The 21485-nt window shown below is 40.3% G+C and overlaps 1 protein-coding gene across 1 annotated transcript in view; it reads right to left on the minus strand.

Annotated features, from left to right (window-relative positions):
* LOC133522248 (transmembrane protein 94) overlaps positions 1–21485 on the minus strand; it is a 46706-nt gene that overhangs the window by 3292 nt on the left and 21929 nt on the right. Inside the window, exons 14-24 of the mRNA XM_061857519.1 lie at positions 20844–20974; positions 20551–20627; positions 19612–19811; positions 17606–17707; positions 15582–15714; positions 8943–9089; positions 7059–7187; positions 6678–6757; positions 5773–5896; positions 4572–4622; positions 1285–1407 (exon numbers count right to left, since the gene is read on the minus strand). Of these exons, the coding sequence (XP_061713503.1) occupies positions 1285–1407; positions 4572–4622; positions 5773–5896; positions 6678–6757; positions 7059–7187; positions 8943–9089; positions 15582–15714; positions 17606–17707; positions 19612–19811; positions 20551–20627; positions 20844–20974 (1297 nt within the window). The remainder of the gene's footprint in view (positions 1–1284; positions 1408–4571; positions 4623–5772; positions 5897–6677; positions 6758–7058; positions 7188–8942; positions 9090–15581; positions 15715–17605; positions 17708–19611; positions 19812–20550; positions 20628–20843; positions 20975–21485) is intronic.

Genomic DNA, 21485 nt, shown 5'->3' on the forward strand with positions numbered 1-21485 from the left:
TCCTAACACACATATATTTGGCCACTTTGGCCATCATTACCTATTTCATGCTGACTGTACATTTCTGCAACGTTGAAGTTGCGTATTTACGGTCCTTCCAGGGCACTATGTCCAAAGGTCAAAACGTCCAAGGAGTCAATATGTCCAAAGGTCAAAACGTCCAAGGAGTCAATATGTCCAAGGAGTCAACACGTACAAAGGTCAAACCGTCCAAAGAGTTAATTTGCCGAAGGAGTTAAAACGTCCAAAAAGTCAATATGCCCAAGTGTCAAAATATCCAGAGAGTCAATATATCCAAATACTAATATGTCCAAAGAGTCAATATGTCCAAGGAATCAAGATAACCAAGGGTCAAAACGTCCAAGTAATCAATATGTCCAAGGAATCACAATGTCCAATGGTCAAAATGTCCCAGTAATCAATATGTCTAAGGAGTCACAATGTCTAAAGAGTCGATATCAATATGTCCAAGGAGTCAACAAGTCCAATTAGTAAATATATCCAAGTGCCAAAATGTCAAAGGGTCAAAATGTTCACGGAATCAATATGTCCACCTTCGTGGGTTAACCCACGGAATAGCTGGAGTTTACGTTATTTTGAAAACAATAATATTTATGTCTTTTTATACCTTTTTAGGGTTCCGTACCCAAAGGGTAAACGGGACCCTATTACTAAGACTCCGCTGTCCGTCCGTCCGTCTGTCACCAGGCTGTATCTCATGAGCCGTGATAGACAGTTGACACCTTGGGCAAATTGACTCCTTGGACATGTTGACTCCTTAGAAGTTTTGACTCCTTGGATGTTTTGACCCTTGGACATTTTGACACCTTGGATGTTTTGACCCTTGGACCTGTTGACTCCTTGGACGTTTTGACCCTTGGACATTTTGACACCTTGGACATATTGACTCCTTGGATGTTTTGACCCTTGGACCTGTTGACTCCTTGGACGTTTTGACCCTTGGACATTTTGACACCTTGGACATATTGACTCCTTGGATGTTTTGACCCTTGGACCTGTTAACTCCTTGGACGTTTTGACACTTGGACATTTTGACACCTTGGGTATATTGACTCCTTGGACGTTATGACATTTGGATGTGTTGACTCCTTGGACATATTGACTCCTTGGACGTTTTGACCCTTGGACATATTGACTCCTTGGACGTTTTGACCTTTGGACATAGTGCCCTGGAAGGTTTACGGTGTGTTATCATTGCCAGGTCACAAAACTTTTTGGCGTAGTGAAGGGACCCGAGTCTGAGGGGTTAATAGAACGACTCACCTGTAGGACAGAAATGAAGCACACGGCGCACATCCAGAACTGCGTGGAGTTCCACAGGCAGGAGGTGAAGTGGCGCGACATCGTGATCAAAGTGAAGAGGGAAACGTCCGCGTCACGCGTCATCTGGCAATGTCAACCAAATACACGGTTTTATATCCATTGGAGATGGTTGGGATTTGTTTAATTAATTTTAAGAAATGTTAGATAATTAAGTAGTCGTAGATTTTATCTATTAAGCTCAATATAACATTGTACAGAAGCGTACACTTACAGATTAAAGCGAAATAAAATAATATCGTTACTTTTTAAAGCAAAACACTTTATGTATTAATATTTTTATTTATTTTGAAAGGAGTACCTCCAATATTACAACTACCACCACAACTAATTCACTATATAATATAGTCTATATACATATGTTTTATGTAATACATATACAAAAGTTAAGTGTGAGAATACGTAGTGTTGGGGGATCTGTAGACATTGTAGTTACAAAGTAGGTATATTTATTTTAAGATCTTCAATAATCATCATGGTATTTATTTAAATACGTCTTCATCTTATCAAATATGGTGCTCTTCCAATATTGGCTGTAGGCCATATCGAAGTGGTTCCACAGTGGATCCTCAATCTTGACGTACTCCAATACGTTAGGCAGCTGCTCCACGGCCCAATCCAAGTCCCGAGTGTCTACTAGATGGTCCGACTTGCCGATGAAAATTACGGTCGGCGCCGTCGTTGCTCCAAGATCGAAATCCGGCGGCTCAGGAGCCCCATAAACTTCCGCATTACGTTCAGATCCGTAATCAAACTTAACGAAATTGAGGTTGTTCATGGCCTGGCCGTATTTCGCCAGGTTTTGGATCGACGTCCCTGCTGGATCATGTTGGAATACTTCTTTATAAGTCTCTGCTGTAATCGAGCCCGGATGGGACGAATCTACTAAAGACAATCCCTTACTGCAAAGAATCGCTGCCAGGGCTTTTACTTGGCAAAATGTACTTGCGCCTGTTTGGATAGGCATGCCTCTTGATAAAACCTCCCATATTCCTGCAGTCTCTAGAAGCTTTTGCGCAGTGTTTACGGCAATCGTTCCCGTCCTATAAAGTACAGATTTTGTGTAGTATTGTCTTGTGGCTGGCGCTAAACCGATGAAAAGACTAATTTTGTCAGCGTATGCGGACCTTTCCGAGTTCATGATAAAGAAAGCCCCAGCGCCTTGCGAGAAACCAATATAGATCAGCTTTTGTGTATTCGTGGCGTCCAAGATATAGTCGACCATAGCAGGAACATCGTAAATTCCCAGTTCGTCAACTGAGAACTTCCAGAATTTCAAGTCTTTGTCGGGATTTAATTCCATATGTTGCCGAGAGTTATGGTTGCCGCGTGCATTTCCGAACCAGACGTCGTAGCATTCTTTAGCTAGGAGAAAACCCGGAGAATCGGGTCCGGAGAGTATGAAATTTTCGGAGGCTTCAAGAAGATCATGCATTAAGAGTATCGGGGTTTTCTTAGCACATTTACTCCCGGCCGGTATCCTGAACATGGTTAGTACGTATCCATCGTTGGTTATAACTTGGTGTGTCTTAGCATCGTAACCGTTCTCGGAGGCGAGTTGGTTGAAATCTTTGATGTTAGTGGTGATACCCTCGAGAGGTCGCGACGTTAGAGGTGGCGTTAGGTCAGCAACTGCGTTTATGACATTCAGTGCCGCTAAAGGCTCTGTTATGAATAACAGAAGCAAAAATCCGTTTAGCGCAGTCCAAGCCATATTTTTAACTGACACCAATATTATTATAGATAGAAAAAACCCCGATAGTATGTCCTTAGTATGTACTCAAGTGGCAGGTTCAGTAAAGTTAAAAAAATATGTAATCTTGTGCCTTATTCCGCAGTTATAAGTTTCAAACACGTACCATAAACATTGGACTTAATTCATTATCATTAAGTAATTATTTACTTAGTATTGCATATGTTTGACGACGTACATACTTGAAGCACACTACTTTTTTGCACTTAAATTTTGTCTGCGGTAAACTGGTCTTAACAAAACGATAGGAAACAGGAACTTACAGTAGCAGTAGGTATAGATAAATTATCAAGAGCTCTGCATGACATTTGTAGTAGTTGTGCCGTTCGCATGAAAAGGATAATAATTAAGGTTACATACCCTAACCAAAAGGAATAAGTATGTCCTTTTTTTTGTTTTTAGTCGCTACAATTTAATTCTTCATCTGAGCTATCACAAGTATTTGATAATAATATGATCAATTTCCTCTTGACACTTTCTTGACATCTAATATTTATTTTCTTCACTTTCAACATGGCGACAAGTATTTTCCCAGTCCTCAGCGGTAATTGTATCAATTCGTTCAGTGTTAAACTCTGCTTTGCATGTTTAATGAAATATTCTCAATCGGATTAAATGTTGGGTGATTTCACAATTTTTGTATTTCCTCCTTTAATATATATCAATTTTTTTTTATGCTGACAGTACGGCTAAAGAGACAATTAAAATATTGAATGCCTGTAAACACACATTAAGTACCTTTACATAAGCAATTCCGCGCTCTCGATAATATATCAATACGTAAGGTGTCTATCAGATATTTTAAAAAGAAAAAAAAATACAAATAATCTATTCGTAAGCACAAACAGAAGAGAAAATTATTCAAAACCATATAAACATAGGAAGGAGAAAGTGTCACGACTGACGACTTCCAGCGCTGGTCTTTCGATGAGACCATCGGATGAAAAAATCACGGCAGGTAACAAATATAATCAATAAAAGAGAAAAAATATAGAATAAATAAAACCCTAACATAATATACTGAAATAAAGATTAAATAAACGTATAAAGGAAATTATGCAATATAGAAAAACAAAGGACACTTAAAAATATATATTTATAATATTAAACAAACAGCTGTTATTATATCAAACCAAACCGACCGAATTTAAAGAACCCACAATTTACTCTTTGAGCATTATAATTATTATGAATTTATGATACTCCACAACTTTTTCTAGTATTTGCCACTTGAGATTAAATACTATTATTACTTACATGTTTATATACCAGTAGCGCTTTGTTACTGCAAAATTAAATGCTTTCGGAAAAACAAACTTCTACAGGTAAGAATCATTCAGCTAAAATAACAAAAGATTCACAAACATGTGCCTTAATCCTAACAGGGCCAAGACAAAAGCTATATACTTAAATAACATTATTATATAATCTACCTGGACTTAGCCCTATTAGCACCAACCTGGGCAATACAACCCACCTGTTTGCTGCAGTACTTGTTAAACGGCTGGTTTTGCCATTTGTTTAGTAACTGCATCGGCAGCGTGCAAAATAATACACATTTTAAAGAAATACCCTAGTATATAGGCTATATAAGGAAAGGAATATTAAGATGCGTATAGTAGTGCAAATTTGACAGAGCAAGTAAATGGAGCTGTACGATGCTTTTCGTTTTGTGCGAACTGGATTGTAAGTCTGCCCTAGACAACCGAGTTACCACATACTGACATACACATGTTATTTATTTTAAGACTATTATAATGTAATGTAGGTAAGGTATTTTTCACCACACCAACTGGTAAAGGCCCTCTTGATTGTTCAAAAACTAATGAGAAAGTTGCATTTTATCCAAATGTGGGGCAAAGTAATCAGATGCAAATTTTGAGTTGTTTCCATAGGTTAGCTGGTAGAATTGACTTTTAAATGATGACTTTGAATGATACATTTTTATTACGTTCAGTTGAATTTAATTAGGTTCGATTTTTTTGGTATTTCATAGTTAGTATTTTCCACGTGTTGGTGTGGTGAAAAATTTTGTGTTTCACTCGGAGGCAAAGTTTGTTTAACCCTCGTGCCTTGAAACCCTCCCAACGCTCAAGATTCCACTATTCGAACCACTCGCTACGCTCGTGGTTCAATTTTGGAATCTTTCGCTTGCTCGGGTATCAATATTAGCACGAGCGGTTAAACAACAACTTTGCCCCCTTGTAAAACAAATAACTATTTCATGTCACTTTAAATGTATTGACTTGTGGCAATCGTGGCAGACTTGGTATCACTTTGTAAAGGTTAAGGTCGGCCACACACGATCAATTGAAAGTCAACCATTTCCGGGTAGGATGAAATCTATCTTTTTATCATACTAGGCACGACAGTTAGGTAGTCAAAAGTTCAAAAGTGATCTTAAGTTTTTTCATTTCAAATTAGATACCATATGACATGGAGTCAGAATATTTTTGAATATTAATTAAGTTTTAGTTTATGGCAAACTCTTAGAACTACCCGGAATACAAATACCTGATTACTATTTATATACTATTGTGTCATAATTTCATACAGTCTGACAATGAAGACAAGAAATAAAATAAAAATGAATTAAAATTTGAAACTTTGTTGTCAGACTGTAAGCAAACGTTTATAGAGAAATATGAACAATAAATAAGTAACAACACAATGATTACCGACAAAGAGCAGGGCACAGAGTTGAGGGCCCGCGCCAGGTCGATGGGTCCTATGCAGTCCTCAGGCACCTGGTACGGTGGCATCTTCTGACACAGCACTGGATACAGTGGTTCCACTGCGATACTGTTAAGCAACAAGTAAAGGAATAAATGTCCATTAAATGACTTGACCGTCACTGGAAGCTTTATAATTGGAGAGAGCATATCCGTTTCCGTCAAATTTCTATCAATTTTCAAACGATTTTGACTACAATTTCCTGCTCGGTGGCGACACCTGGCGGAAGTAATAACCACGCCACGGGAGTAACAAGTAAAAAGACAACTACTTTGGCACAATTATGTTCTTATAAACTATGAATTGAAGAACTAAAATAATACAAGATACATCTTTCAATGTTTATCTCGTCATCGTTGTACCTGGTAGGTTCTGAAGTACAGAAAGTATTGCAATAATAGTTATTTGGTTTACAACGGGGAAAACTGTTTTTTAACCGCTCGTGCTAATATTGATACCCGAGCAAACTAAAGATTCCAAAATTACCTCCTTTCCAATTATTACTCATGGTTCGAGAAGTAGAATCTAGAGCGTTGCGAGGGTTTTAAGGCACGGGTTAAAAAAAAACTTTGCCTCCGAGTGAAACACAAAAATTTTCATCACACTAACGCGAGGAAAATACTAACTATGAAATAGCAAAAATATCAAACCAAATCAAATCCAAATGAACGTAATAAAAAAATCATTCGAAATCATCATTTAAAAGTCAATTCTACCAACTAACATGAGGAAACAACTCAAAATTTGCATCTGATTACTTTGCCCCACTTGTGGATAAAAAGCAACTTTTTCATTCGTTTTTGAACAATGAAGAGGGCATTTATCATTTGGTGTGGTGAAAAGTATTTACCTGGCATCCGCTTGCATGAAAATCTCCATGTTTAGACAGTTGGCCGCGGAACCCATTACGCAAACAACTTCACCGTAATCCTGTAACAACAAAATTTTAAATACGCGAACTCAAGTCGACCCAATTTACACAGATTAAAGCGTTTGACAAGGTTGACAGCTATATATTATTCACTACATTGAGACATTAGAAAACCATGGAATACTAGTCCCATGATAAAAATATTGCATATTTATGAAATTGTTTTGAACTAGTAGGTAAATATTCTTAGTCTATTTTCTCTCTTTGGTGTACTCTGTTTTGGTGCTCCATAAGGATCCGATCTGGGTCCACTTTTGTTTCTCATACCTAATTTATGAACGATGATATAAGTACAATCACCTGCATGATCTGTATCATCATTTGTACGGAGCGCGCTGAGCAGTCTGTGAATAGCGACACGAGCAGCGGTACGTTGTCAACTTGTTCTATGTGGGGGCGGATGGCGTCGATACCGCGAGGGAGTTTTGCCTGAAACAATATTTTATGTAAATCTTACCAGGACGAAAGTCTTCTGGTTTCTTTTAAACGGTACTTAAGTTGTTGGTATATCGTTTAAACACTATAAGGAAGTAAAGTTACTATATCTACCAGATAGTATCGCATGCCAATTTTGAATGCTTCAATTCACCAGTATTCATTCACGTTATGAAATTGTTTTCTATTAGTGTCTGACAGACCGAAACTGGATTCTTGTGCCGAAATCTGCCCAAACTGAATTCGGTCGGACACTATCGAAAGTACAATCTTCAAAAAGGTATGGCAGTTTTTTGCCGAAACCAAACCTTCGGCTGAAACAATTTTTATGGCGTAACCGAAATCGAACACTATTTCCGTACGCTATTTTTCAATTTAAATTTTATAGTTAAATGCATAGGATTTTACAAATTACCTAATGGGATTTTCAAACGATTCCATAAAGTAAAATAAAAAACAATACATACCATGGAAATCATCATTATCGTGAAGGGAGGTGTAAGTTCATTTTCATGCCGGTGTATTATACAGATACATACAGCGAATGAGTGCAGTAGTTTCAACACACAGGATGGGTAACTGCTTTTATTTTCATACGATTGTGTATTCTATTTCCACACACAAGTACTTACAGAGAGTACGCAGGCAAATTATAGCAGCCGTCTGTTTGCAGCGAGTTTAAAAGATTCGACGTCCAAATAACCCTATATTAGGCACGATAATAAATCACTCATTTGTTTTATTTTTATCATTACCTTAGGGCTCGTGCACAGTCAACATCAAAAAGATAATGACGGAACATATCCTTATTCCACAAAGGTGTATTACGATATATTTGGCAGTCACAATCTATTTGATGCTGACTGTGCTTGGCTGCTTTTTCTTTTGTACATTTAGCTATCGTACCTACTTACACCGACAGGACCATCTTCATAGCTATACTGTTGCATTGGAACCTTTGACAACATTTGTACTCTTACTCACACGGTTGCTCATGTCGAAGTTGACGGGTGCCGAGTGGTCGGTGGAGTCTGTGAGGCAGGAAAGCGAGCGGCACGCGTCGGCCGGCGAGTCCGAGTCGAGGAGAGAGTCGGCTCACGGGTGCTCGCTATACTGTTGGTGTGACTATCTACTCACACGGTTGCTCATGTCGAAGTTGACGGGTGCCGTGTGGTCGGTGGAGTCGATGAGGCAGGAAAGCGAGCGACACGCGTCGGCCGGCGAGTCCGAGTCGAGGAGAGAGTCGGCTCACGGGTGCTCGCTATACTGTTGGTGTGACTATGTACTCACACGGATGCTCATGTCGAAGTTGACGGGCGCCGAGTGGTCGGTAGAGTCGGTGAGGCAGGACAGCGAGCGGCACGCGTCGGCCGGCGAGTCCGAGTCGAGGAGAGAGTCGGCTCACGGGTGCTCGCTATACTGTTGGTGTGACTATGTACTCACACGGTTGCTCATGTCGAAGTTGACGGGCGCCGAGTGGTCGGTAGAGTCGGTGAGGCAGGACAGCGAGCGGCACGCGTCGGCCGGCGAGTCCGAGTCGAGGAGAGAGTCGGCTCACGGGTGCTCGCTATACTGTTGGTGTGACTATGTACTCACACGGTTGCTCATGTCGAAGTTGACGGGCGCCGAGTGGTCGGTAGAGTCGGTGAGGCAGGACAGCGAGCGGCACGCGTCGGCCGGCGAGTCCGAGTCGAGGAGAGAGTCGGCTCACGGGTGCTCGCTATACTGTTGGTGTGACTATGTACTCACACGGTTGCTCATGTCGAAGTTGACGGGCGCCGAGTGGTCGGTAGAGTCGGTGAGGCAGGACAGCGAGCGGCACGCGTCGGCCGGCGAGTCCGAGTCGAGGAGCGAGTCGGCTGACGGGTGCGATGTCGCTATACTGCTGCGTTGGAACTGTTTGCGAGGGAACGTGATTATTGGGGTCCGTGTGGTTAATATGGTTTGATGGCAAAATAATTGATCTGATATATTGATTGGTTTTCAAGATATATATTTGAATTAAGCTCTATTAGAGTGGCAACCTTATGCTAATTACAAAGAGGAATTAAAAAAGAGCTAGCTACCTATGCAAAGTCACAACAGATCGATTATTTTGGTAATAACAATGAATGAGAAATATACAATGTTCTTTTTTGTGGCCCAAATCTATCACACTACAGGCCATTTAATCCTCGATATAATGCATGTTTTATATGCAGCATATAGTTCAAATATTATGTATATGTTACTGTAAAAGCCCGAAGTACGGTAAAACCTAGGATATACCGGTAAGACCTAGGTTTTACCGATGCCGATCGGTAAAACCCCGAAATGTGAAATAGTTATTGTTCACTTCGGGCTTTTACCGACATGGATTTGGTAAATCCTAGGTCTTACCACGGCGACCGGTAAAGGTTGAATCATGCACTGGTTTTTGACAGTATTAGATGAAAATCTTGTATCAGTGTAAGGGGCGTTACATGTAGCGCCATTTAGAGTGATGCTTCGTATTGTTTCGGCTATTTTACTAGTCATATAGATCTAGGTCTTTCGGTTTTGCTGAAGGTGAGAGTGAACTCTACTCACTGCAAATTCGAACGCCGTGAGTAGGGATGTAGAAGTCCTGAGAGCAGAGTAATGTACAGTGTGTCACATACCCTCTGTAAGCAATATGCCCAGTTGGTGGGAATTTCGGGCTGTAGCTAGCCGCTGTAATGGGTAACAGAAACGCGTTCCGTATGTGCTTCGCTTTCCAGATGACTAGGGTGCACTGCATAATGCAGAGATTATCGTATTGCGAACGATTGGCATCTTAACTAGGAACCAAGGCTTAGGTATAGTTTACAGTAAAAACAAATTAGGTATCTATTAATAGTTCTCGCTTGTTGAAGCGATCAAATAACAGCCAGACGCTTTCAATTAAATCAATTAATCTTGAGGATGCTGTTGCGGCTGTCGAAGCACTGCAGCGCGTCCGGCATGTTCGCTGAGGCGCGAGTAGATGACTTTTTTGCCATTAGGTGGAAAAGAATCGCCACCATGCTGAGACGGGTGCGCGGCAGCAGCAACAGTCTACTCAAGGTGTTGGCCGAGCGCCTCGAGTGCCCCGTTATAAAGTTTTGGGTGGAGGTGTCAATTGGGGCAGCGAAATAGAGTATGGCAACCTGCGCCCCTACTCTCCACACATCTTAGTTTTTAGTTATAAAGTTTTTATTTTTATTTTTCTCTAAGTACCTAATTAGCATAGTTTTAAGTTTATACTAATAGTCGTTATGGATCAGTGATCTGAAATAAACTGTTTCTTTTGTTTTTTTTTTTATACTTAGGGTACGACACGAAACTTAAATACGTTCTTTTCTACATATTAAAGATTGTGCTAAACTATTTCTTTTATACCTAACATTTTATTCTGTAAGAAAAGGAGACACTTGACCTGTCCGACGCGTCGCGTGTGATGTCACGGTGCGAAGCTCATAAACACGACTGCACAGGACCGCACCCTAAAGGCAGCAGTGCATCAGCGCCAGAGTACTCTGAACGTACCGCACGAAAGAAAAGTACGGTAAGCGATAAAAACTTGTACAAACAATGTTTTTTGTTTCCAAAAAATACTAAATCGTACTATTCTTCCGATTAACATAAACCAAAATTCAAGTGTCAAGTTTAGCTCCCAAGATTAAGTTTTATAAAAGCTTGTAAAAACTCAAGTATCCGAAAAACACATGTACAAAGAAACAACAAATAAAAAATAAATAATAAATAATATATAGTTTGAATTCAAAATACTACGGATGCCTTAGAATATTCTTAGGAGTAATGAGAAATTTGCTCTATTAAGTTTAAAATATTGTTTCGAGACCAGGTCGCTTTACTAATATCAATAAAACACATACACATTTAATTTGAACAAAAAAAGGAACATTATCCTAATAAATAAAGTACCGAGGGACCGCGCTGGTGCTCAGGCAGTACTGAGTGAGGCCATCGCCTCTTGGAACTCCAGCTCAAGTAATAATTAATGCCCTTTGCATTTTCGCGGGTCGGTGTGGGTGGTGCAACTAACACCTCTTGAACAGATGGACACATGATTCTACGGGGCATACTTGGATCGCCATTTAGAGGCGATGGGGTTACGTCAGGGTCACGCGGGGTAGTCATTCTGGAAAGCAACAGCATGAATGATAAGAGTGTTCTCCCTGTCCTCTTTTTTTTGACGCAGGGGTAAATGCATTTACGCATCTCACCTCGGGCTGGGGAAGCCCATAACTAATATTTTATGATTTTTCCTGATTTCTTTTACTTTTTCTTTAAATACAATTATTAAGTAGGTAATATATTTAAAAAAAAAACGTGTTAGGGTATATTGCATGCAAAATATATTCATAAATTCTAACAAAAAAGTCATTCTCTTACCACCCGGGTGGTATGTGGGACTCGCTCCTCCCGTAACTCCCTCTGTTAGCCAGAGGAAGGGGAAGAGAATACCCACTAACATCCCCTGCGGTGTCATCCTCTTTGCCGTTAGGGGAGCGTCATGGGATCGCTTGCGGCATTCTATCCGCGACGCCCCTCGGCAGCCCGACCGACCTGTGTTGGACACCCGCGCCACTAAGGAAGAGCACCAGGACGCTTGGCTCTCCTCCCACACGTGCAGAGCCGTTCCGTGTGGGCCCCCCAATCCACTGGCTCTACGAAGGGGAGGAACTAACTGTTGGCTAGGGCACATTGCCTACCTAGGGAGGAGACCCTCCCTCTCCGCCTACGCCTGAGGGGTAGCGCATCTGCACTATCTTCGCGCAACCGCTCCGCTGCTTCCTTTAGGGAAATCACGGTTTCGCAAAAGACCTCAACTTCCTTCCACGCCCTCTTGCTGCGCAACATGGGCGACACGACGTCGTGCAGCGAGAGGTCCCCACTCGTGATTTCCGCTGCCACCACCATGTTTTGGCGTACCACAGCCCATCGCCTGCACGATTCAAGTGTGTGCTGGGCCGTGTCATTGTTACCTGCGTCAATCTGTAGCTGGGCGCCCCGTGTTCTCTATGGAGCCACTGGTTGAATGACTGGAGGAGATGAGCCCCTATACTGCGGACTCTATAGGAGGAATCCTCCTGGTCGCTCTTCCAGCGGTCCCACAGTCTCTTGACAGCCTGTCGTTGCTCCACGCGCTCTGGACTCTACTCTCATACGGTAATTTCCAGCTATCATTTTAGCTTCCAGCTACCAGGGTGGAGTGCCTGCCAGGGCTCATGCCACCGCGAAATACACCGTATGGTATGCCTTTATTATGCGCAAGGCCACCACCCTCAGCAGACTCCTTAGGAGAGGCTTGGCTTTAACCAAGAGCCTGCCAAATTCGTGCCCCGTATAAGGCCATGCTCCGAACAACGCCCACGTACAGGCACCGACAAGGGGCTATCGGCCCACCCACGTTTGGTAATAGCCGGCTAAGGGCTGAGGCGGCACCCACGATTCGGGGCGCTAACCTGAGAAAATACTGTTCAAAATTCCACCTCCGGTCAAGAACAAGACCCAGGTACTTCATGTGTGAATTGACCGGAACCCTCTCACCTGCAACAGCTATAGTTAAGTCCTCGGGTAGCGCCCGTCCAGGTCCCCCGAAGACAATTGCTTCAGTCTTCCAGAGGGACACATTCAATCCTAGGCTTTCGATGCGACCCACTGACATCTCTGTCACTACCGCCGCTCTGAAAAAGTTATCGTCCATGTACCCTCCCCGCACAGCCACCATGGTGTCGACAGCATAGCAGATGGTGATCATGCAAGGAAGCTGGGCCCCCCTTATGGCCCAGTCATACCATATATTCCACATCAGGGGGGTGTTCTCCCTGTCCCATCTTCCGTACTCCAGAGAGAGCCGCCGCGGCTTGTTGTTGAAAAATTGTAACTAAACCTACAGCAAAACCAGAACATTAACAGTCAGCACTATGACTATTTTTATGAAATACGAGTGTTAAATATATTATCAGTGGGAGCGGGACAGCAATAAACAGTGTAACGATGCACGTTATTCTAATCAAAGTAAGATTAGGTTATACTGTGCGCGACTGTACAATTGCGAGAGTAGTTTCAGCGTAGCAACAACGTTAGCAGTTTTGATCGCGCGGTACGTTCAAAGTACTCTGGCGCTGATGCCTTTAGGGTCCGGTCCTGTGCGGTCGCGTTCATGAGCTTCGCGCCGTGACTTCACACGCGACGCGTCGGATAGGTCAAATGTCTCCTTTTCTTACAGAATAAACTGAATAAAATGTTAGGTATAAAAGTAAATAGTTTAGCACAACCTTTAATATGTAGAAAAGGACGTATTTAAGTTTTGTCTCGTACCCTGAGTATAAATAAAAAAAAACCGTTTATTTCAGATCACTGATCCATAACGACTATTAGTATAAACTTAAAACTATGCTAATTAGGTACTAAGAGAAAAACAAAAATAAGAACTTATAACTAAACACTAAGATGTGTGGAGAGTAGGGGCGCAGGTTGCCATACTCTATTTCGCTCTCCCAATTGCCACCTCCACCCAAAACTTTATGACGGGGCACTCGAGGCGCTCGGCCAACACCTTGAGTAGACTGTTGCTGCTGCCGCGCACCCGTCTCAGCATGGAGGCGATTCTTTTCCACCTAATGGCAAAAAAGTCATCTACTCGCTCCTCAGCGAACATGACGGACGCACTGCAGTGCTTCGGCAGCCGCAACAGCATCCTCAATATGTTATTATATTGAACGTGCAATGCGTTATAGGCTCGTTGTGTAAACTTCACCCACAGGCTGCATGTGTAGAAAGTCTGACAGTAAGCTCTAAAGAGCGTCAATTTAACTGATGTATTACACCGTGGGAACCTGCGGACAAGCATATTGCCTCTCACTGCTGTCGCTCTTTTTTCCCTTTCCAGATCCAGATCGTCATTCAATTCAGTTGTAAGCTATGCCCCAGATACCTAAAGCGATCTACAACTTTGAGGGGTACGCCACACAACATGATCCTCGGCTCCGTAGACGGGTTATACTTACGAGCTTTGAATATAACAAACTGACTTTGGGCCGTGTTGTATTTTAGACCATGTTGCCCGGCGCATTCCTCACAAATATTGATGAGCTGTCGTACCGCGTCAGCCCAAGGCCTCAGCAACGCCATGTCGTCAGCGTAACTTATATTCACCAGGTCAAACGCCTTTGACAAGTCCAGAAAGCACGCATAGATCGGCGTGTTCCTGTCCTTGTAGTACCTGACAGCTTGCTTAAGACACAAAATCGCATTTTCAGTCGACAGCAGTCTTACAGAATAGAGCTGTAAGATTCCGGTTCATTTAACCCTTTAGCGGCGCGGTTCCTTTGTTCCGACCGGCCGTACAAATAGTTCCTAGGGACGCGGAGGCCTCCTTTCGCATCCACATCAGCTGTCCACGGCGCTTAAAGACGTTCCTGGCTAACCAGGAGCGGCCCTCGGTACGACCAACTAGCATGACAGGGGAGTACCAACATACCACGGAACCAGACAGGCTTATTTCTCTCCCTTACGAACCACTACCATAACCCACGTTTGGCAAAAGGTTTTTTACTTAATACAAAATTATTTAATTGAAAGTATCTGGGTGTCATTTGATCACCCATCCATAGTCGCTTCAACAGGCGGGAACTATTAATAGATACCTAATTTGTTTTTACTGTAAATTATACCTAAACCTTGGTACCTAGTCAAGATGCCAATCGTTCGCGATATGCACCCTAGTCATCTGGAAAACGAATCACATACGGAACGCGTTTCTGTTACCCATTACAGCGGCTAGCTACAGCCCGAAAATTCCCACCAACTGGGCATATTGCTTACAAAGGGTATGTGACATATATTACTCTACTCTCAGGACTTCTACATCCCTACTCACCGCGTTCGAATTTGCAGTGAGTAGAGTTCACTCTCACCTTCAGCAAAACCGAAATACCTAGATCTACATGACTAGTAAAATAGCCGAAACAATACGAAGCATCACTCTAACTGGCGCTACATGTAACGCGCCTTACACTGATACAAGATTTTCATCTAACAATGTCAAGAACTAGTGGATGATTCAACCTTTACCGGTCGACGTGGTAAGACCTAGGATTTACCAAATCCATGTCGGTAAAAGCCCGAAGTGAACAATAATTATTTCACATTTCGGGCTTTTACCGATCGGCATCGGTAAAACCTAGGTCTTACCGGTATATCCTAGGTTTTACCGTACTTCGGGCTTTTACAGTAACATATACATACCTATAGGTAAGGTAGGTTTTAAGCTTGAATCAGGTTCTCAATCGTATGTGTACAAAGGTAAGTATTGGAACTGAAGCTTTAAAAAAAAAGGTTCAAAATGTTTACAGTTTTTACCAAATTATTTTGACATACCTTAAGCCCAGTGTGTGTGGTGATAGAATGCCTGGCTTTTTTGATTTCTCTGTCGAATTTGACGGTGCTATGGTCCAGGTTTATAGCTCCAGGGGCCGATATGGATAATGCCTTCGAAGTTGCCATATTAGTGCTAGTAACATTGACACAGATTAGATTTTATTTAAGCAAATATTAGAAACAGGTGAAATGTCCAGTATTATAGTCTTTATTCATTTATAATAAGTTTAAATAATGGTAACTTAAGTGTGTACATACAGTAGGCATTGGATATATGCAATATTTTTCTTCAGCTAAGTATTGCGTGATCAAGATATACTTTTAACTAAGCCTCCAAACTTATATTTGTATTATTAATTTATTATGGCTAATAATTAATTTATGGGCCATTGCATTTTTATACTCGTACATATTTACCCAATACCTAAAGACTGTAGCATTCCAACATTATCTAAAACAGTATAAACACTTGCTCTGAAATATAGGTTATGAAAACATCTGAACATAATAATAATATTCTTTATTGTGCACAACGAAAACATGATTAGGTAAATACAGCAATTAACATAAAAAACTAAGCAAAAACTGGCGGTCTTATCACTAAAAAGCGATCTCTTCCAGACAACCTTCAGGTAGTATAAATTACCGTAAGGAAAATAAAACATAGATAAGGTAAATAAAATAAGTACGGTCACATACTTTAATTGTAGACCCATCCACGGTCCAAGCTGATTTGGTTGACATTACTAACGCTATGACATCTCCAGTGTAAAGTAAACCCTAAATGGCTCAACAATTAAGTCCGTAACTGTACCGATGCGTTATCTTGAATGAAAAACAAATAAAATTATTGCACCTATGAAATTCAGAGCGAGTGTTTGTACGAACAAAGTCTTATCAAATTATTTTACGAAAATATGTTCTTTATTTTATGCATGTCAAGTACCTAAGTATATTTTATTAAATTATTAAATATCCTATTTAAATAAATGCACAAAAGGAGGTGCGCAAAATCGACTTTGAACTTTATTATCTACGTAATGCGGTGTACAATGCTATTAGTCATTGCTCGGTTAATACTATGAATGTCGTGTAGTTAGTTGTGTTAAGATGCCATACAGTTGGGCAAAAACAATATTGCATGCGTCAATAGTCCGGCTAAATAATTTATACTGAGAGAGGGAAGACAAAGTTAACGGACAATAATAGAGATTAGAGATTGGTAAATAATCTACAGATTAATGTATATGAATGGGGGCAAAACTTGGATAGTTTACAAATTTTACACATATAAGATACATTTTGGGACGGCACAAGTGTTGGGATTGGGCATCAAAGACAGTCTAGTCATGCCGTGCAGAGCTAAACTGAGAGAGTGTACAATCTAATAATACTACCTACGTTTGTTAAAAGGATTTAGTACAAATATTAACATTCCAGAAAAAATAGATGAACTAGGCAATTTTTTGAAAATACGATACGTTTTTCGTGTTTTCAACTATAAAATTATTGTTGTTTTGGCAATATTCTGTCACTCTTCTGGTTTTTAATATCAAATAAACACGAATAACGTATATAAAAGAGATAGACAAAACGATGTTGACGATTGACTGCGTTTAGGGCTCGATTCGAATTCAACTGGGATAGGGTAAGGGTAGTATTAACTTCCCCTTAATATACGTAGTTTAGTTTAACCCTTCTTTCTTAATATAAGTAGTTTAGGTTTAACCTTAATAGTTGTAGGTTACCTTCTCTAAAACCCACCGTACCTACTGTTAGAGAATAAGTAAAGTTCTATTTTTTTAATGAAATTGGGAAAAGTCTTTTTATAGAATATTTTCTTCACTGCGATAAATATGACTGAATACAAGACGGATGTTCCACTCCATCCCAGATAAGTTTCGCTACATCTACTTAACTGCCCTATTTGTGTCTAAATAAAGTAAGCTTAGTCCTGTTGGAAGATTAGATACTTGAAAGGAAAGGAGTACTCGCAGTCAATGATCATCATCATAAACACAAACCTATTATAAAAGCCGAGCCTGACCGCGTCACAAGTGTCAACGGCCCTTTGGAGGGGCCTCGGGCGGACGAGGGTCTGCGAGGACAGCGGCGACGCGGTTCGGCTGCAACACGCGGCGCGGTCAACTCCCACGGACAGCCGATTTAAGGACCAATCAGGTTGATGTTGATTGATACTAGTTCTAAATGCTTCGTAACGTTCACTTTGATATGTTATTTTATACGTTTATGTATTGAAATAGCAAGAAACTAAGTTTACTTTTTACTTTTCTGGTCTTGTATAATGGCATAAAATTTTCTTTGTTAATATCTAGGTGTCCAAAGTATTTTTGGTAAAACTTTAACGCAAACCTATTTTTTTTCTTTGTAGTAGATATGTATAATCTGAATTCCACGAGCAACGCAGATATACTTAATGTAAATTACAGCAACCGTAGATATCAATTTTAAGCCAAATTCCGCTAAAAACCAGTATACTAATACTAGTATCACATTTTCCTGTCACTGTTATAGAAAAATACATGAACACTGATTTAAACGTCACGATCTTTACACATTATTAACTAATATAAACGGGACTTAATCGCGTATTCTCCGAGACCACGGGGGCGACGCCGTCCTCGAAACGTCGGAGGTAAATTTAAAACTTAATACACAATTAATTCCGTTTATATTAGTTAATATATACATGATCCCCTAATCGGGCGGCTAGGTCGCAGTTTTTTATAGGTTTTGAAACTTATCTGAAAGAGAAGAAAATGTTCAAAATAAAGTAGAAAATATATTCCCCTTGACAAAGTCAGGGTTAATTTTAAATAGTTCATTGTTATGATTGGTCCAAAAATCCCGCTGTCTGTACAGACACTTACTGTAAACTGTAAGAATCATGTCGATGCTATGGTATCGAAGGTTTTTGCAGTTTGTATATAGCTTGCATCGCCAAGTAAGCAACACAATAAACATGAGGATTTAACACCTGTAGAAAAAGATTATCATTTTATTTGGCTTTGATCTACATTGCTTATAATCAATAGTATCTAATAGAAAAACGAGAACATATTGGGTGGAATTATTTTTTTCTAGCTAGCAGATTTTTAACAGCGTATCGCAATTTTTATGCAAATATATATGAAGAAACTCTTATATAATAATATTATTATGAGACTAAGTTCGAGTTGAATTTTTTTATATATCAAAGCCAAATAAAATAATGTATGTAAAACAACATCGATTAATATACAATCAGTACACACTAAAAAAATAACACACGTAGAAAGTTTAACTAGTAAATTTAACCAAATGAAGGGGTAATACGATCTAAAATTGTCTGTCGTGTGTTGGATGAAAAATGACGGTTACTCGTTGAAAGCCCATTTTGTTAGAGCACAAACTTGATCATTTGGTTAAGCATATTCGCCCGTAAGCCTACTTTAAAATCAGAGAACAGAAGGCCTAGCACGAATATCGAAATTTCGCTATCTACCTCTTTATCGGTCTTGCATATTTGACTGATAGTGAGGACGATAACGAAATTTGGATTTTCTGTGTTCGCGGTAGGCCTACAGGTGTACAGCTAAAGAAAAAAATGATCCATGACAATATCTAGCAGCTTCACTAGATATTTTTCCATGACTTAAAACTATATAACTCTGCTCTCTGTTTCAAATTGTCAAAGATGTACGGATGAACGATGATCAGTTTTTGACACTCGAAACGCTCGAATAAGAGATCTGCCCCACCCAACTGCCTAAAGTTCACGTTTCTGATTCTACCCCAGCTCTAATCTGATCTTTTCACATGCTCTCGATCGAAGCTCGTTCTTTTTGCAAAAATATACGAGTATTTATGAGCAATCCAATGACGGCCTAATCATAAATAGCTTTAAGTCTATTTTACCCCGACCCATCCCCCCTCCAATAATATGTTGCAGTTCCAACCTGCTCTTTCCTGAAGTGTACGTAGTGAATCAAATAACAACCCTATCACGACTACCTAAAGTCTATTTTACCTCGGCGTCTCCCCGCTAATCAACGATATGTGGCAATTCCACCCAGATTCCAAGCCCATCTTCTCGCTAAATACTCTAGAACGTAGTTCGTTCTCTTTACTAAAGTGTACGAAGCGTATGCAGGCTCGCTCGAGCCGCTCGATCAGCTCCACCATGTCGGATTGGGCTTGGTATTGCATTGTTACCATGCCTATGAATACCTGTAAAGTATATAACATATTTTTTGGAAAAAATTTCATATTTAGTACAAGCTTTTATCGCTGACTGTACTTTTCTTTTCACGGGAAACTAATACTCATCGAGACAATTCTAATAACCCTAAAGACAATTAGTTTGCGTTGTTTTATCACAGAGTTCCTATGGCCACCTCCTGTCTCCATCATTAGATCAGGTTCATATCATCATAATATTGCATTTTCATCCGATTTACACATGAATGTAAAATTTCAGCTTGATCGGAAAGCTAAGGGTTCCACCTGTCCAATTTCTTTCTCTAACGTGCATTGCGTCTCACTTTTACACAAGCAAATTGTGAGATGCAAATACACATTGGACCAAGATATTGGGCAGATATTCAATAATAATACCACCTCAACAGGGCAAGTCAAATAAAAGCTTGTAAAAATAGTACAAATCATGATTGGCTAGTTGAGAGTAGTTAAAACATATTGATTTACAACAATCAACAACTGCAATTTACGGAAAAACACACATATCGTTTTGAAGTACAATTCAATCAAATTCACAAGCCGCACTGTTCAATAGCTACTTACATTTTTTTAGTCATTTGGCGTATTAAGGGTAACGAATTTAAAGATACTACCTATAGTAATTAGTTAATTAGAAGCATAATCATATTTACTACTTGTCACTTGGGAACATATATCAATCTTTTTTTTAATTTTAAGTAGTCTTTATAAACATAATTATGGAGTCTACCTGATTGCATTGCATGTCGAAATATCCATCAGCATCACTAACGTCGTCATCTGTCACCTCGTTGAATAATAACGAATCTGCAAAAAATGATTATGTATGCCTAACTTTAGATGTGCTCAGAAAAATGCTAAGTAACTGTCTGAAGTCTGAAAAATAGGCAAGTTTGTTAGAATCGAGTTCTTTTGATGCCCCGCCATTGGTTACTACACTAGACACCTGGATACTTATAATACTGGTATAAAGGTTTGCCAGACTACCTACTACTGACTAGGTCCTTAAAATATTCTACTCACCGGTGGAGTGAAAATGTAGTGCGGGAGCATCTGCCCACTGTTGGGAATGGGGCGCATATAACTGCCGACTGTCCGCCGGCAGTTCCAGGTACATGCGTGACAAGGACGGCGATATGCCGCGGGTCAACGGTCTGGTGGTCCAAGGAGATAGAATCAATTTAAAGTTGCAATCCAAATATTATAGATTTTGGGTTTTTAAACGTCTGTCCAGACCTGGCGAACACGTCGCTAGCCCGCTTTTCGCGAACCGCTCGCAGACAATTCGCAAACCGTGTTGATATGTACTTATGTAGAGGTCAATATTTACCTGCTTATACTGATTATGTCAACTTTATTTACAGTCAAGTGTAAAAATATGGGTGTACACATCTTACTCAAAAATATGTCCCATAGCATCTTATAATAAGAGCGTAATAAGAGCGTAGTACCATATTTATGAGACGATTCTTTCGATACATATTTTTGCACTTGACTGTACCATGTTTAAGCAAATAAATCATTACCTTATATTATCTTATCTTCGAGTAATTAAATTAGTGATATTTTCGTACAATAGCAACGTACACCATATGTGGACGCACCTTAAGGTAAGGGGTAAAGTGAATGTCCTAGTGTTTGATAACCTAATATCAATAGTTGACT

Source organism: Cydia pomonella, chromosome 10 (genome assembly GCF_033807575.1).
Source record: "Cydia pomonella isolate Wapato2018A chromosome 10, ilCydPomo1, whole genome shotgun sequence".
In the NCBI taxonomy this organism is placed as follows: domain Eukaryota; kingdom Metazoa; phylum Arthropoda; class Insecta; order Lepidoptera; family Tortricidae; genus Cydia; species Cydia pomonella.